This window comes from Doryrhamphus excisus, linkage group LG5 (genome assembly GCF_037039965.1).
Source record: "Doryrhamphus excisus strain RoL-2023G ecotype Guam linkage group LG5, RoL_Dexc_Guam_v1.1, whole genome shotgun sequence".
NCBI lineage: Eukaryota > Metazoa > Chordata > Actinopteri > Syngnathiformes > Syngnathidae > Doryrhamphus > Doryrhamphus excisus.
Window position 1 is genome coordinate 9,460,899 of NC_136361.1, and position 17,087 is coordinate 9,477,985.

Here is a 17,087-nt window from a genome sequence, read left to right on the forward strand (position 1 = left end):
CTTAGAAATCATGGAGGGGTCTGAAATTTTCATCGTAGGTGCATGTCCACTGTGAGAGAGATAAACTAAAAAGAAAAATCCAGAAATCACAATGCATGATTTTTTAACAATTTATTTGTGTGATACAGCTGCAAATAAGTATTTGAACACCTGAGAAAATGAAGGTTAATATTTGGTACAGTAGCCTTTGTTTGCTATTACAGAGGTCAAACGTTTCCTGTAGTTTTTCACCAGGTTTGCACACACTGCAGGAGGGATCTTGGCCCACTCCTCCACACAGATCTTCTCTAGATCAGTCAGGTTTCTGGGCTGTCGCTGAGAAACACGGAGTTTGAGCTCCCTCCAAAGATTTTCGATTGGGTTCAGGTCTGGAGACTGGCTGGGCCATGCTAGAACCTTGATATGCTTCTTACGGAGCCACTCCTTGGTTTTCCTGGCTGTGTGCTTCGGGTCGTTGTCGTGTTGGAAGACCCAGCCACGACCCATCTTCAATGCTCTGACAGAGGGAAGGAGGTTGTTCCCCAAAATCTCACAATACACGGCCCCAGTCATCCTCTCTTTAATGCAGTGCACTCGTCCTGTCCCATGTGCAGAAAAACACCCCCAAAGCATGATGCTACCACCCCCATGCTTCACAGTAGGGATGGTGTTCTTCGGATTGTACTCTTCATTCTTCTTCCTCCAAACACGCTTATTGGAATTATGACCAAAAAGTTCTATTTTGGTCTCATCTGACCATAAAACTTTCTCCCATGACTCCTCTGTATCATCCAAATGGTCATATGCAAACTTAAGACGGGCCTTGACATGTGCTGGTTTAAGCAGGGGAACCTTTCGTGCCATGCATGATTTCACATCATGACGTCTTAGTGTATTACCTACAGTAACCTTGGAAACGGTGGTCCCAGCTCTTTTCAGGTCATTGACCAAGTCCTGTCGTGTAGTTCTGGGCTGATTCCTCACCTTTCTTAGAATCATTGAGACCCCACGAGGTGATATCTTGCATGGGGCTCCACTCCGATTGAGATTGACCGTCATGTTTAGCTTCTTCCATTTTCTAATGATAGCTCCAACAGTGGACCTTTTTTCACCAAGCTGCTTGGCAATTGCTCCGTAGCCCTTTCCAGCCTTGTGGAGGTGTACAATTTTGTCTCTGGTGTCTTTGGACAGCTCTTTGGTCTTCGCCATGTTACAAGTTAAAGTCTTACTGATTGTATGGGGTGGACAGGTGTCTTTATGCAGCTAACGACCTCAAACAGGTGCATCTGATTCAGGATGATACATGGAGTGCAGGTGGACTTCTAATGGGCAGACTAACAGGTCTTTCAGGGTCAGAATTCTAGATGATACACAGGTGTTCAAATACTTATTTGCAGCTGTATCACACAAATAAATTGTTAAAAAATCATGCATTGTGATTTCTGGATTTTTCTTTTTAGTTTATCTCTCTCACAGTGGACATGCACCTACGATGAAAATTTCAGACCCCTCCATGATTTCTAAGTGGGAGAAATAGCAAAATAGCAGGGTGTTCAAATACTTATTTTCTTCACTGTACGTATGCCCCCTAGTGGCTTGGAATACAACAGCGTAATGCTAATCTCGTAATGCTCTGACCATCTGGCAATGCTATCATGAGCATATCTTCAAGATGTCAACATACTTTTTAGAATGGTCCAAAAGTGTTGAGATAACTGAGATAAATAAATAAGAGCTCCCCTGACTTGGATGACTGCTTTGACACACATGATGTCACCTGGCTTTAAAACAGGCAGAATAATGAGCAGGATTAAGAACAAAAATTGGGTTTAGATTGCAAAAGCATGTAGAGAAATGATATGGCGAAGAACGTGGAAATTGAAAACTGTTGTAAAAATTTATTGCTTCTGAGCAACGAGGACATGATTCTTGTCATCTTGTGGAATATTGTTCACATATGCGTCACATTCGCTAATGAGGGGCACGGCGAGAGCAGGCTGGCAGCCAGTTTATGATTAAACCAGTCGGTAGGTTGTGACCCAGTTCCCTCTTTTAATCCACGTGATTGTGAGCGTGTCCACCCGTCATTCATGTTGTTTTTTACGTGTGTCAAAAACAAACCACGGGCCGTAGCGCACTCTCCGTCACGCCAAGTCAAACCACATAGGAAGGCGTGCCATTGCTGCCACTCTGCTTCAGCCCAGGTCCTCCTTGGCCTTGCCCTGCTTGCGGGGCATCTTCTTGCTGCTGCTGTCCTCCACCTCTTTGCTCTTGTAGTAGTGAGGAGCCACTTCCAGCAGCCAGCCGCTCTCGATCTCCACGACCTGCGGGAGGGTACAGGAGAGGAGGGTCGGTCCGGGGCAAGGTCATGTGACAATCAGCTTTACATGCGAGCGACAATTTCACAGAGTCATCGTAATGACTATGCTCCTTTGATCAAGCTAGGAATAGACGTCACGTTTCCTTGATCAATGACTGGCAACAATCACGAACGTTTAGCAATTAACAACACATTTTGATCCAACCACAGGAAGAAAGCAGAGGTAATTAGACTGTGATAAAAAAATATGCTAAGAAATGTGAGCACGTGAAACGATCCAAGTTGATGGGAAAAATGTGTGTGCTAAATACTTTTGGGATAGGACGAGGGATGGGCCATACAGACCAAAACTCCTATCCAGACATATTTAGGTTGAATATAAATATAAAATATAGATCCTGATATTTTTTCCACAAAGTGATTTTAGACAAATATGAAAGCCAACCATGAGTGCAACGTTTTATTTAAATGTAATCAATCTTGTGAAAGTATATTATCTTTTAAAATATGTATATATATAGAAAAAATTAACTATAGTTCCATCTTCAGTACAATCCTGCTGCACTCTCTGCAACCGGGTTAGCGGCGTTAGCGCTTCCATCTCACATTCCCCATGGCGACAGACGGTAAACATGGTTGATACAATCCTTATACCGTCTATTTCACTGTTCACTCTCGCTATGCAGCCTCTCCTCCATATCTCAGCAGGGATCTCTGGTTGCTCTGTGTAGCCAAGGGGTGCTCAAAGCTAACTGCTGCTCCCAAGTGTAAACAACCCTAACCCTAGTGTAAGCTCTAAACGTAACGAGATGAGGGATTGTTGAGATTTTTGATATTGTGCGTAAAATAAATATCGATATTTAAAAAATATCAATATATCAACCGGCCCTCGACGGGACTAATCATTTGGTATGGTTATAGATCAATTTGTGGCGAGATTTAGAATATTTGAGTTTTTTTATGACTTTATTTTGTACCCACTTTGAACGAGTCATGTACTGTACATGCAGGAAATATTGTTCTACAGCTGACCAATTCCAGGGATTTTTTGGAGAAGCAGGCCACACTATACACAGAGACTGACAGCCACGACTCAAAAGATGCCAACATGTTGGCACGCCTGCATTCCTGGATCAGGAAATAATAGGCTATTCCTCTCTCGCTTGCTTTGCTCTATTTTGATGACGTTCAAACAGACCTGTCTCATAAACTCCTTGGTGGTCATGACCAGCTCGTGGTAGATGAGCCAGCGGGGCTGCTCCTCAAACAGTGAGCTGCTGGGGTGGATGTAGACCGTCTGCTGGTGCTTCACCGTCTTGTAGCCCCCTTTGCTGAGCCGCGCCGTGTGGTAGAAGTACCCCGCTGTCACCGCCTGGAGGAGGCCACCACATAATGCTTGTTACTTGAAATTGTGAACTCTCTTTTCAAGAGAAAAACCTTTTGCAAGACAACCATATCTCAGCACAGTTTAACATGGTGTCACTGACCTTCAGGCTAGCGGAGGTGCGTCTCGTTCAAGACATATTTCAAAGTGGGATTTGTTCCGGATGACCTGGTAGATTGATTTTAAATCCCCCACAGCTGCACTCTAAACAACCACCTGATTTTCTTAACATTCTTTCAGCACCTCCACAGGCCCCGCCTGTGACCACCCTAGCCTGGGCGGTGGCGGGCGTGCTCGTCAGGGTTGAGCTAGTTGACTGATGCTTGTGTGTCACGCAAAGGTAAAATGGAGTTTGGACTTTTGAAAAAGGAGTAGTAGTAGCGTGGCTTTAAGTCCTGCTTCTGTGTCCCATTGCCATCATCACCACTGACCTTGCGTATGGGCATGCTGTCTCCCGGCGAGCTGACCATCTCCACTTCGATGCGCTCCATCAGGCCTTCCAGCTGGTCCCGGACGTCCCGGGCTCTCCTCATAGAGCGAAACTGGATGAAATTCTCGTAGCACCACTGCGTGGAGTAGCCGCTCTCCACCCACTGCAGCAGACATGAACGTCATCAGCACCACATCAGGATTTAGTCGCACTGTTGAAAATATGCCAGGGCCCGACGCCACCTGCGTGTAGACATTGAGCAGCACCAGGTGGTCACCGCCGGGCACCACGAAATTCATCCTGGCGTTGTCGGCATGCACCGCCTTGTCTTTGGGTCGGTAGAAAATGGAGTTGTTGACCGAGAGCATGGCCGCGATGGACAGCACCTCCTCCGAGCACTTGTACCTGGACACAGGTGTCTTGAGTGAGTGGAGAGGGGGACGCGGGAAGGCGGGGGAGTGCAGACTCACTGCTCGGAGGCGAGGATCATCTTGCTCAGCATGGGGTCGACAGGCAGCTCGGCCATCCGGCGACCCAGCTGAAAGTCGGGAAAAACAACCACATATTCATCATTAAGATCACAAGCGGAAGTTGATGACTTCTTTTTGCACTTTCACGCTAATTAACAATGCTAAAGTGTTAAAACAGTGCATGTACACAATTTGGGTTTTATGAACCCTAATACATTATTATGTTCATTTCCCTGACTTATTTTACACCAAATTCATAGGAAATGTGAAAATATTAAAGGGGACATATTGTGCTCATTTTTTGACCCTTTGTATGGAGTTGTGGACTCCTATAGAGCAGCTACACACAATAACCCGCACAGAAAACTTTTGGGCTCTTCCAACTGTATTTCTTTGGATTTGTGCTTCCCGCCAAAACAGTCTGTTTTAATTAACTTCTGGGCACACCTACTCCACTGTGATTGGCCACACTCCCATACTACTGTGAACAACACTTTCTAATTTAGTGGGTATAGGAGTAATGAATAAATGAATAAAGTCTTTGGAGAGTGTTTAGCAGCTAGTGGCAGCTGATGAGCTACTGGCTGGAGACCCCTGATGTATCGTGTGTGAACTCCAAGAGTAGGCACCACTGGAGACAAGCATTTTGAGTCATCCCAAACTTCTTTCAGGGCTCACTTGTAAATGCACAAAGGTCATTGCCTGTAGTTTGGCATTGTTTAACAAGAGGATACAACATTCCAAAAACATTTATAGGTCAGAAAAGTGGAAAAAGCATAATGGGTCCCCTTTAAAAATAAAATAGATTGTGTTGGGCTTCTGATGTGATGCACTAGTCAAGTACCGTGGTGAGCTCCCCCAGGTGATTGAGTGCTCCGAGGGCATAGAGCTGCTCCAGCGCCATCAGCAGGGTCTCGTGAGGAGGCGGGTCCATGAAGTCAAAGTGGAGGAGGTCATTAATGCCTACAGGCCATACAATAATAAAATATCACCTTATTTAGAGCGTATCAGTCGGGCAGTGGCAAACACACCTCTTTCTAAAACATGCAAAAGAATGAAATGTTTGCTGATGCATATGCAAAATGTGACGTGTCAGCAGTGGGACGCTATCACGACTGAAAAATGTTCTGATTTAAGGCAGGATATCAAGCTAGCATCATCACAGACACAGTATTGCAGCACACATACTTAACATCAAGATCGAAAACACAAGCCAATTGCAAAGACAGATACAGGACGGTGACGGCACGTGCACAATATAAGTAATACCGTAAGCCGATGATCCTCAACCCACCTAAACTCTTGAGCAGCAGGACGACGTTTCCCAGGTTGGTCCTCTGAATCTCTGGCACTGTCATCTCCTCCATCTCATGCTTAAAGGCCCACGCCGTGTAGAGCCTGAAACATTTCCCGGCAGCCACTCTGCCTGCGCGACCTGCTCTCTGGTTGGCCGAGGCCTATGAAACACAAGCGAGTGTGTAAGATGAAACGGCAACCTTTGACATGGCCTCACGGGTAGTTGGTGAAAACTGTGCAGTCACCCGAGAGCAGGGCATGACAATGAGGGATTCCATGCCGGTGCGTGCTACATAGTTCTTCTGTTTGCAGAATCCTGGGTCGATAACGTAGATGATGCCATCGATGGTCAGCGAGGTTTCTGCTATATTGGTCGCCACAACCACCTGAAAATGATACACACACAAAAAAAAATCAGAGGTGGGGGAGGACTGAAAAAATACAGAAAAGCTCCGCATAAAAGTAACAGAACAAGGAAACCCTCACTGGCCACTAATGGACATCTGGCTAATACATCATATATATCATATATATAACATCATGTATACTGACGATATATATGTATGATTTATATATATACACATGATATTGCATTGCTATCATATTAATATAATATTTTATCTATACAATAATCCCTCACCACTATTGCAGCTCCACATTTTTTCAATAACACTTTATATGAATAAACACTTATTTTTGTAGTGGAAAACAACCAATTAGCCAAAACATATGCACATTCTGATATTTTTTTTCCTCTAAAATAAGCATTTTTAAGCCTAAAAGTGGGTACATGAAATAAAATACTTCTATATTCAAAGATGTAATTACATGTAGTATTCTACAATGGTCACTAGGGGTCAGTAATATTACATTACAACTTGTGAGTCGAAGTGTCTCATTTCTGTCAAATGTGTTATTTTCTTTTGTTTTGATTACCATATTGGGGAACAGGAACGTTAATGTGACTATGGGGTGTCATTTCATGTCTCAAGGGCTCTAATAATGTTATAAACCGCATTTAGAAAGAAACAAACAACCTTGTGAGATTCCAACATGGTTGACATGGATTACAACAATACCATTGTCTGCGGAGACAGAAAGATGCCTACAAACCAAGTCTGCCTGCTGTCCTGCCATTGCTACTTCTGTCTTGTGTACTGCATGTTGCAGTAATTAGACACACGCCCAAAGGACCACCAAAGTTCCATCTCATCTCATTAAGCCTCATGGCAAAAACGCAACATTGTCCTACCTTACGGGCGCCAGGCGGAGTCGGGCTGAAGATCTTGGCCTGCATGTCTGAGGGCAGGTTGGCGTAGATGGGCAGGACCAGCAGCTCTGCAATCTTCGAACCCAGCCGCCGACATCTATCCTGCAGGTGCTCGCAGCACGTCTCAATATCCTCCTGCAGAGGCACAAGGAGACGCCATGTAGAAAGCAGGAGAACATGAATCTGCTCGGCCAGATGAAACATGGAAAACTACTTCACCTGTCCCGTGAGGAAGACCAGAATGTCTCCAGGGGGTTGTGTGACGTGGATCTGCAGCACGGACACAACGCATGCCTCCATGTAGTCCGCCTCTGGAGCCTTGACAGAAAATAACATCACATCAGGCACATGTAGCCTTCTTCTTCTAATCTTCAATATGCGCTTACTTTAGTGTAGAAGATGTCTACGGGGAACCTCCTGCCAGGGATCCTGAAGACAGGGGCGTCGTCAAAGAAAGTAGAGAAGCGCTCAGTGTCCAGCGTGGCGCTGGCCACCAGAACCTTCAGGTCGGGTCTGAATCTGGCAATGTCTTTGATCAGACCAAAGAGGATGTCCGTGTGGAGGGTCCTCTCGTGGGCCTCGTCGATGATGATGACGCTAAGGGGCGAAAGCAAAGCAATGCGTGCTGGCGGTTAAATGTTAATGTATATGTTTTACAATTGTGAGCATTCTATTTCCATGACTTCCAAAAAATGTTCATATCGTGATGCTTCCCAAAAATATTGTGATGCATGTTAAGGTCCATATTGCCCAACCCAAACACACGGTAAGTCGGGGGTCTCCAGTCAGTTGATCATGAGCTGCCAGTAGCTCCTAAACAATTTTCCATTATAGCTCTCTAAAGACCATATTTGTTTATCATCAACTCCTATACTCACTAAATTAGAAAGTGGGCTTCGTAGCAAATCCAGGGAATAAGTAGAAAAGGTGGGTCTGGAAGATCTAAAAAGTTTTCTGTGCTGGTTATTGTGTGTGGCTGCTCTATAAGAGTCCACCGCGCAATACAAAGGGTCATAAAAAGGCCATAATAGGTCCGCTTTAAGAACAGAACATGATCTTATTGAAAACATAGAATGAAGTTATTGATTTAAGGGTATTGGTGTCATTTTGTTCAGCGGCAGACATGATTTAAAAAAAATTGAAGATGGTTCCCAGGCTCCATGTAGATATGTGCTGATTTTAAATACAATGTACATCTAATATCTCAGTATATTGAAAAACAGAGGTGTTATAATGCAAGACCAAGTCAACTGTGGTTGTTTTTTTAGGCTTCAAATTGGTGAAAACATGACACATGGTGTATGTGTTTTTGTGTAGACTGGCGTTTTTGTTTTTTTTTTATTCAACACTCGTGTTAATTGAGTTTTTTTTAACAACTGCATGGAGGAGTAGTGCATTTTTGGAAATATACATGTTTGTGTGAACATCAGCCTGGCTTGCATAGAAGCGTATTTAAGGGTCGAAAGGTGGTGAGTGCACAAAAGATGCGTACATGTGGGCAACTTCATTACCTATAGCTAGCAAGGTCGGGTTCGGTGAGAAACTCTCGCAGCAGCATGCCGTCTGTCATGTACTTGATCACAGTCCTCTCAGATGTGCAGTCCTCAAAGCGAATACTGTAGCCCACCTTGTGTGAGGAGGGACAAAAAGAACACGGAATAATCTCAGCTGACTGGTCATCAATGATTCCAACCACACCAGAGGTCAGGAGAGGTGGCTCACCTCGTTACCGAGCTTGACGCTCATTTCCTGCGCTACTCGGGCCGCCACTGACATTGCAGCTACTCTCCGAGGCTGCGTGCATCCGATCTTCATGCCACCTTTTGTGTAACCCTAAAAGAGGATGTATGGGCTCACAATGTGCTTCACATCTTATTCATTCATTCATTTTCTACCGCTTATCCTCACGAGGGGCGCGGGCATGCTGGAGCCTATCCCAGCTGTCTTGGGGCGAGAGGTGGGGTCCACCCTGGACTGGTGGCCAGCCAATCCCAGGGCACATATAGACAAACAACCATTCACACTCACATTCATACCTATGGACAATTTGGAGTGGCCAATTAACCTAGCATGTTTTTGGAATGTGGGAGGAAACCGGAGTACCCGGAGAAAACCCACGCATGCACGGGGAGAACATGCAAACTCCACACAGAGATGGCCGAGGGTGGGATTGAACTGGGGTCTCCCAGCTGGCTTCACATCTCAATAGAACAAAACAAGGGTGATGCTCACGTCCTCCAGGAGGTACTGCGGTATCTGGGTGGTCTTCCCGGAGCCCGTCTCCCCCTCAATGACCATGATCTGGTGCTCGTGGATGGCGGCTAGAAGGTCCTCTCTGTAGGGGAAGATGGGGAGGCTGCGGCGGACCTCCTGCATGGATTGTTTCTTCAGCTCAGCCTGGGACAGCGCAGGGGTCTCACCTTCCTGAACACAAGTGAGACAAGAGGGGCAACTGATGGCGCTGGATGCAGATCGTAAAAATAATTGGCACAGAGATCAACCAAAGCGGCCCCACCTTCTCCGTCAGCGTCCCCTTCATGGTGATGGCGGTACTGACAAAGTCAATCATCTCTGCCTCCTCCAGGATCAGCTGGTACTTCTCCTGCTGCCGCCTCATACCTTGCTCTCGCTCCTTCTTGGCCCCAAAGCTGAGCGAGGCTGTCTTCAGCCTCTCCTCCTCCCAGCGACCCTGCTCTCCTCCCAGCTCCATGGGCACTTCCTCCAGCTCCAGCTCCTCCTTCTGGGGAACCTCCTGAAAGAAGAACAGAAACAGGTGGTGAAAGGATGCAAAGACACGTGTTGGCTATTGTATTAACAAGAAGTATCTCCTCTGCCCCGCTGCCCACACCTGATGTTTCACGGATCACCTACCTTTCTTCTGTTCTCCTCCGGCATGTAGTACCTGTTCTTCCTCTCCTCCAGCTCCTTGGCGCCGGCCTTTTTGTAATCTTTGGCCAGGTCACGCAACGTACGTTTGTAGTCCAGCTCTTTCCTCTCCCTCTCCGTCATGTCGTCTGTGGTAAAAAGGTACTCCTCGTCTATGATCTCCGCCTCCAGGTCCTCCAGTTTCTCCTCCTCTCGCTTCTTCAGATACTCCCAGCGAGACTGCTTCCTCAGCTCGGGCAACTGGTGAGGCAAACAAGGGAGGCTATGAAAACTATGAAATAAATTGCCTTCAAAGCATTCATAAAATACATCTTCCGCTTACCATATTCCTCTGATCATCTTCAGCTAGTTTTAGTCGCTTCTGAGCCTCCTCATAAGCCTGGGGGAAAAAAATCAAATGAAAGGTTCATCATTCATAATAATGCAGTAGTTCAGAGTTTCTCCACTTTGAGTAAACACGTACATTTGCAAAATATTCTGCATGAATGGATAAGAACAGATGGTCGACGTCCAATGAGACAAATTAAACATGAATGGGCAGCGCAAAATGGGGTGCGGTCACAGAAAGATTCATTTGCTCCATCGCAAAAGAAATGCTACTCTTTAACACGGTTGAAAAGCCAGCATTTCAAGAAATGCTGCAAACATTTAATAGACAGTATGCATTGCCTGAGAGAAAATGACAAACAGCAATTCCACAACTTTATAGAGTGAAAGATAACATATTAAAAGGAAATATTTCATGATTATTATTACACCATTATACACTGTACAGCAGGGGTCTCAAACATGCGACCCGTGGGCCAAATGTGGCCCGCAGGACACTAGTTTGAGGCCCCCGCCTTGATATGAAAGTTTAATGTTAGTGCGGCCCGCGCAAGTTTGATATGGATGCTGTATGGTATCATGTACCCAGAAAAAATTATTACGTTTGATTCATGTTCATGTTAAAGGTTAAATAACTGTTAATAGTTATCCTCCCTATCCGTGTGGAAGTGGTAAGTTTTTGGCTATTTAAGTTTAAAGGAAATAACTTGAAGGCTACCGTTTAGGTCACTAGCTCTCTAGTTTATGTCTCAAGACCCTGCAGTTGCGCAATATGTTGTAAATAAAAAGAGTATAAATGTGACTATAGTCGTGTTTTGTCATGTCTACCGGGCTCTAATAATCCTTTGTTAATTTTAATCTGAAAAAAACAATTTGTCTACCCACCAACTATATGTGGTTTCTTAAGTTTTTATTATTAGCCGTTTTATTATTATTATTATATTTATTTATTACTGATTGATTGATTCTTTATTCTTGATTTGTTTATTCATTCATTCATTTTCTACCGCTTTTTCCTCACAAGGGCCGCGGGGGGTGCTGGAGCCTATCCCAGCTGTCTTCGGGCGAGAGGCGGGGTACACCCTGGACTGGTCGCCAGCCAATCACAGGGCACATATAGACAAACAACCATTCACACTCACAATCATACCTATGGACAATTTGGAGTCACCAATTAACCTAGCATGTTTTTGGAATGTGGGAGGAAACCGGAGTACCCGGAGAAAACCCACGCGTGCACGGGGAGAACATGCAAACTCCACACAGAGATGGCCGAGGGTGGGATGATTTGTTTATTTTTCATCTTATTTTGTGCAGAAAAATAAAAATTAAGATATTTGAGAACAGTGGAATGTTTTACCAGAGCTTTTATTGTAGAAAATCGGAACCAAAGCACTGAAAAAGTTTGTATATTTTTCTGTTCTTAATAAATGTGTTGGGTTTTTTTTTGGAAAACCTGATGCAGCCCAGCCTTGCCCAGACCCTAGCTCCAGTGGCCCCCAGGTAAATTGAGTTTGAGACCCCTGCTGTACAGTATTATCATAACATTAGTGGTTTATAAGTTCAATAGTGATGACAACTTATACATTTTATCATTTAATTTCATATAAGGCTTAAACCGTAATTGTGCATTTAGCTCATGAGCGTCCATTGCTAGTGAACAACGGCAATCGCAGAGAGAAGAGGGAAGGTCCTGGAGCAGAATCTAATTGAATAATTACAACAGTAACTTTTATGGCAAATGTTGATCCACAATCAGAGGACAACATCAAAGTCTAGCAAGCAAGAGAGTTTGGAGGGTTTGGAGGGAGCCGTGTGTAGCAACAAGTTCCCGTCCTTACCTTTTTGTCAGTCCTCTCTGCTATGTTGCGTGTCTTGTCTTTGTCTCTCAGCTTCACCCGCTCGGCAAAGGCGTCTCTTTCCTCGATGTCGTGCAGTCGCTCCCGCTCTTCCTTCTCCCACTCTTCTTCCTCCTCCTCCTCTTTTTTGACTGCTGCATCGTTCCCCTGGCTCGATGTACCCCTGATATATAAACAAATGCAATTGTTGAGCAACAAAATGCGAGAAAAATTAGTTTGCATGCAAAATAGCGGCTATTTGATGGGACTCAATAGGACAAGACTTGGCAAAAAAATATATACAAGTTGCTTGAGCATAATCCTACACACAAACACATTTTACCTAATAGGCACTTCTTCCTCACTCGACGACTCGCTCTCCTTCTTCTGTCTGATGTGCTTCCTCTTGCTCGCCCTGTCTTTGGCTTTGCTTTTCTTCTTCCCCGGCTGCTTCTCACTGCCGCCGGCATCTTCATCACTGTCCTCCAGCAAGGTGTACGTGCGGTTCTTCCTCTCCATTTCGATGGCCTGACGCTCCAACACCCGGGAGGCCTTCTCCACAACCTGCTGGCGAGGAATCTACAACACCCAAGAGGCAAAAGGTGAAGCAACGGTTATGTCTAAGCTGGGAACGTATTTCAATACGTCCACACCTTCTCAAACAGCTCCTGTGCAAAGGAGGTCACAGTCTGGTCAATGTCAATGGTACCAGTCTGCTGGAGTCGGGCCACAAAGTCCTGAGAGCTGGATGCCTTGCGGGCCGTGCCTATCATGAACTGGGCCACATAGCGGTCACTCAGGCCCAGGATGTCGTGGAGGCGGTCGTTGACCCACTGCTCCAGGTTGGCCATGGTCTCTTCTAGGTCAAAAGAAATGTCATATTCTCATTTATCAATGTTCTTTTACATCGTGTCTGGATTACCCAGACTGTATATGAGCTGCAAAGTTAATAAAGCAGACATCATTCATTCATTCATTCATTCATTCATTCATTGTGCAACTCCAACTATCATCGAATGGGCAAGAATGCTCAGCTAATATAAGGGATCGGGAGAGAAGCACAAGCCGCCTGTTTACGTCTGACAGCCGCCCATCGAGTCACAACAATTTTGCTTTGTTGGGTAGCCTTCGTTTTCCTCTGCGACTCTTGGCTAGATAATAAACAAGCTACATTATATTAAAGCCACAACAACGCGCCAAAAAGCCTACTTACCGCTCTTGGGGGTCCACAAACGACCCTGCTTTCACTCCACCAATCGGAGGCAAACAGCTAACAAACACTGTTGGATGCTAGCTAAGTAATTCCATGGGCTGCTGCTAACTACGACTGAATAAGTAAGACGTTGGGTCACATTTCTGCTTAAACGTGTTTCTAAGTAAACAAACATATGCTTACGCTCTGACCAGCCAAAATCCCTTATTAAAAAAACACTTTATCATTTGCTAACTTCGCTCAAAGCATGTTCATGCAGGAAGGCTTACACGACCGAAGAAGAACCCAACGGCGACAAAGAGGTTGCTGCCCCCGCCTGGCCACCAGGGGAACAACAATAATCAAAACCAAATGTAAAAAAAACGATGTATTAATTGTAATGAAGTCGTCCCTCTTTTTTTTTAGCTGTTTATTGGTTCAAGTCCCTGTACTATTCTTACAGAATATCTTGAAACGTACACATTCAATGTCTCATGATGCCACCTAGTGTCCGTCCTGTATTAGTACTTGTGATTGGCAGATACAACGGGCTAAGGGGCGGGTCTTCCGTTAAAAGTTAAGTTGACAAAAGTTCGCCTTCCTGTTAGCATGTGTGCCGCAACCTGACATGAATAACTTAAGCATCTACAAACACCCGAAGTAGTCCTGCACTTACTTGTACACATTGTACAACACAGGACAATCCAACCACGATATACGTATGATTAAATGTTCATAATCAATTGAATAATTTTGTATTTAGAGCATAGAAAACATGTTTATTACTTTCTAAATATGGTTTTAACATTATTAGAGCCCTTTAGATACAAAATAACATGTCAATAGTCCCCTTATTATTCTTTGTTGACACTCACATTGCAACTCTTATGCAAGCTAGGAAGTCAGCGATTTAACCAGTTAGCCTCAAATTGGTTTCTGGTTGCAATAAGAGATAACACAATACTTTTGCAAAGAGTTTGCAAAACATTGGTAGCATTAATAGCATTAATAGCATTAATAGCAATAGCATTCCGGTATACTTCCATGTTCAGAGTGGAAAAAGCAGACACGACAATCGGGTGGGAGAAGTTTATTTAGTTTTATGTTGAGCTGGGCCTAAGGTACAGCGATTAAAACAATGCTTAGCCGCAAACATGGCTTCATATGGCGTCCCCCAAGGACATTGACAAGACTAATTATCTCGCAGCATTTTTCTTACCACTTCCACATGAGATGGGAGGACTCTATCATGTCAGACATGCCATGGATGACCTTGTGTTAAGGTAATGTAATGTTAATCAATGATTTATGGCATTACTGCAACCTAGTGACCAGAATAATCACGTGTATTTCCAATTACTAATAATAGACCACAGTGCACCACAAAACAGCCATCATTTATGAAATATTTCATTTCTGAAAAGCGAGGGTATTATAAAGTGTATTATAAAAACATCCTTAGCATTGTCGTTTTGACATGTGAGTAGGTGATTTTCATTTGCACAAGCACAGAAAGAAAATGCAACTGAATGTCACACAGTTGTGCAATTGTAAACATAACCAGTGAAAAAGTAAAAAGCAGGCAAACACAAACCAGTAAAAACAAGAAGCGCTACAAAAATAAGGGCATAAAACAGGAAGTAAGGCATAAAAGTGGAAACAAACTAAACTGTCACACAGGCTAACTCATGGATCGTGGCAACAGCTTTAGTTATGTATTATAATAGTTATATTATATTTTAAAATTAGTGTAAAAAATATTTGTATATATTAGATTTTTTACTGATTTTAATATATTTCTATTATAGTTTTTAAATCAAAAAGACAATTCTTTCTTGTTCAATGTGTTGTGAATTTTGACAGAAAATGTTTTTTGTTAAGCCCAACTTTAAATGACAATTTTTTTAAATTTATTAATGAGTTATTAATATAGCGATCGATTATGATTTATTATGAATACAAATATGACACAATAGTTGTCAATAGCAACTTGACATCTTTTAATGTAAGTTTATTGTTAAAACAATACAAAGAAAAATGAAAATAATCAAATGTGTCATCATGAATACAACATCCAGTGAGTAACATACTAAGAATACTAGTTAAGAGAGGTTTGGCTGCTGAGTGGGTGGACTCCTCACATCCCCCGCCTTCAACAAACTATTGATGAGAAAGCGTCTGTAGACAACAAGAACACACGCACGCAGTCACACCGAGTACACAAACAAAAAAAACATCCACAGCATCCACTCACATACGGGATGCGGACTCCGGAGGCCTCCCGTGGATCCTCGCTGTTCCTGCTGCTGCTCCTCACCCGGGTGTGCACTGAGGGCTACAGGCCAGTCATCATCGTGCACGGCATCTTCGATGGACCCAAACAGTTCCAAACTCTGGCGCTCTTCATTAGTAAGGTAATCATTTACAACACATTTGAAGTCGCTTTCAGGCTGCTGTCCTCATTTTGAAAAAGGGCAGACATTGACGTACTTGAAAATGCAATATTTCAGCTTCATTACAAGACTTTTTTACATTTCATTGTCATAGTTACATTTGGTCATTTGTCATTTTGTACGTATAATTACCATTTTTTTCCTACCCCTAAGCTAAAAAATGTCCTTATTATGTTCAAACCATGAGGTAAAATATATTTAATATAGTTAATATATTTAATATCACCTCGTACTTCAGTACGAGGTACATTATTCAAAAAAACTAAACAAAACACAAAAAAAAACCCTTAAACTGTATTATGGAAAGCAGGAAGTGAACAAATGTAACAGTTAGTGATTGTAAAAGTACCAGATGGAGGGGTAGGATTTAATAAGCTTTGCTTCTTCCTACTCCTTTTGGACATGTGGAACTGGGAACTGATTATGAGATGCACTCAATTGGAATCTGATGCATGTTCAAATGAAATAAAACCATTACCATTACCATTACCATTACCATTACCATTACCATTACCATTACCATTACCATTACCATTACCATTACCATTACCATTACCGTAATGTGCACAATATAAACAAGCGACATGATCTCCTGTTATTTCCACACGTTTTTACTCTCTTCACGCTGAGTGGGACAATGAGGTCAGTGATAACACTCTTGATTTAATCAGTGTTGTCCATCTCCTCTCCATCCGTGTTTGCTGGTTACCTTGTCTCCAGGTGCATCCCGGCACAGAGGTGACGGTGGTGGACGTGTACAAGAACATGGGCAGCATCCAGCCATTGTGGAAGCAGGTGGAAGGCTTCCGGAAGGTCATTGAGCCTGTCATGAGGCAGACTCGTGACGGCGTTCACCTTCTGTGTTTCTCCCAGGGTATACACAACACACACACACACACACACACAACACTGTCACTTGATTGAAGAACATATTTGCATTGACGATGAAAGATGGGAGGTGAGATGGGATTAGAAAAGGTTAGCAATATTGACACACCCTTCCATCCAAGTGTGAGTCAACACTTAAAGGTCCCCTATTATGCAACAGTGACTTTATAATGCTCTTCTAATATGGAACATGTGGAACATCTCCCTCACTTGCTACACTTTTTCACTGAAGAAAGCGTTTTCAAGTTGCGGCTTTCTTCCTGGTGGTCATGATAAGTGTTTATATGCGTGTCTACCCACATCTTGAAAATCATCAGGGGTGCCCAAACATTGTCATACCACTGTATATATATA

At 43.6% G+C, this 17,087-nt stretch overlaps 2 protein-coding genes across 3 annotated transcripts in view; one reads left to right on the forward strand and one right to left on the reverse strand.

The window, feature by feature from the left end:
• Positions 1-17,087, forward strand: part of LOC131105616 (lysosomal thioesterase PPT2-A-like) — a 213,248-nt gene that overhangs the window by 190,871 nt on the left and 5,290 nt on the right. Inside the window, exons 2-3 of the mRNA XM_078790663.1 lie at positions 15,636-15,806; positions 16,566-16,719. Coding sequence (XP_078646789.1) covers positions 15,654-15,806; positions 16,566-16,719 — 307 coding nt within the window. The 5' untranslated portion in view covers positions 15,636-15,653. The remainder of the gene's footprint in view (positions 1-15,635; positions 15,807-16,565; positions 16,720-17,087) is intronic.
• Positions 1,773-13,718, reverse strand: dhx16 (DEAH (Asp-Glu-Ala-His) box polypeptide 16). Of its 2 annotated transcripts, none has more exons than XM_058053692.2 (21): positions 13,414-13,718; positions 12,854-13,056; positions 12,544-12,779; positions 12,204-12,384; positions 10,358-10,414; positions 10,021-10,275; positions 9,665-9,901; positions 9,382-9,573; positions 8,872-8,982; positions 8,661-8,776; positions 7,536-7,746; positions 7,369-7,467; positions 7,132-7,284; positions 6,125-6,265; positions 5,878-6,040; positions 5,428-5,546; positions 4,584-4,651; positions 4,356-4,518; positions 4,115-4,276; positions 3,498-3,671; positions 1,773-2,303 (listed from the first exon to the last, which is right to left on the reverse strand). In XM_058053692.2, exons 2-21 carry the CDS (start codon positions 13,049-13,051, stop codon positions 2,175-2,177), a joined length of 3,165 nt encoding a protein of 1,054 aa, XP_057909675.2. In that variant the 5' UTR covers positions 13,052-13,056; positions 13,414-13,718; the 3' UTR covers positions 1,773-2,174. The 2 variants fall into 2 exon arrangements, with proteins under 2 accessions (XP_057909675.2, XP_057909674.2); XM_058053691.2 differs by having other exon boundaries at positions 12,854-13,059.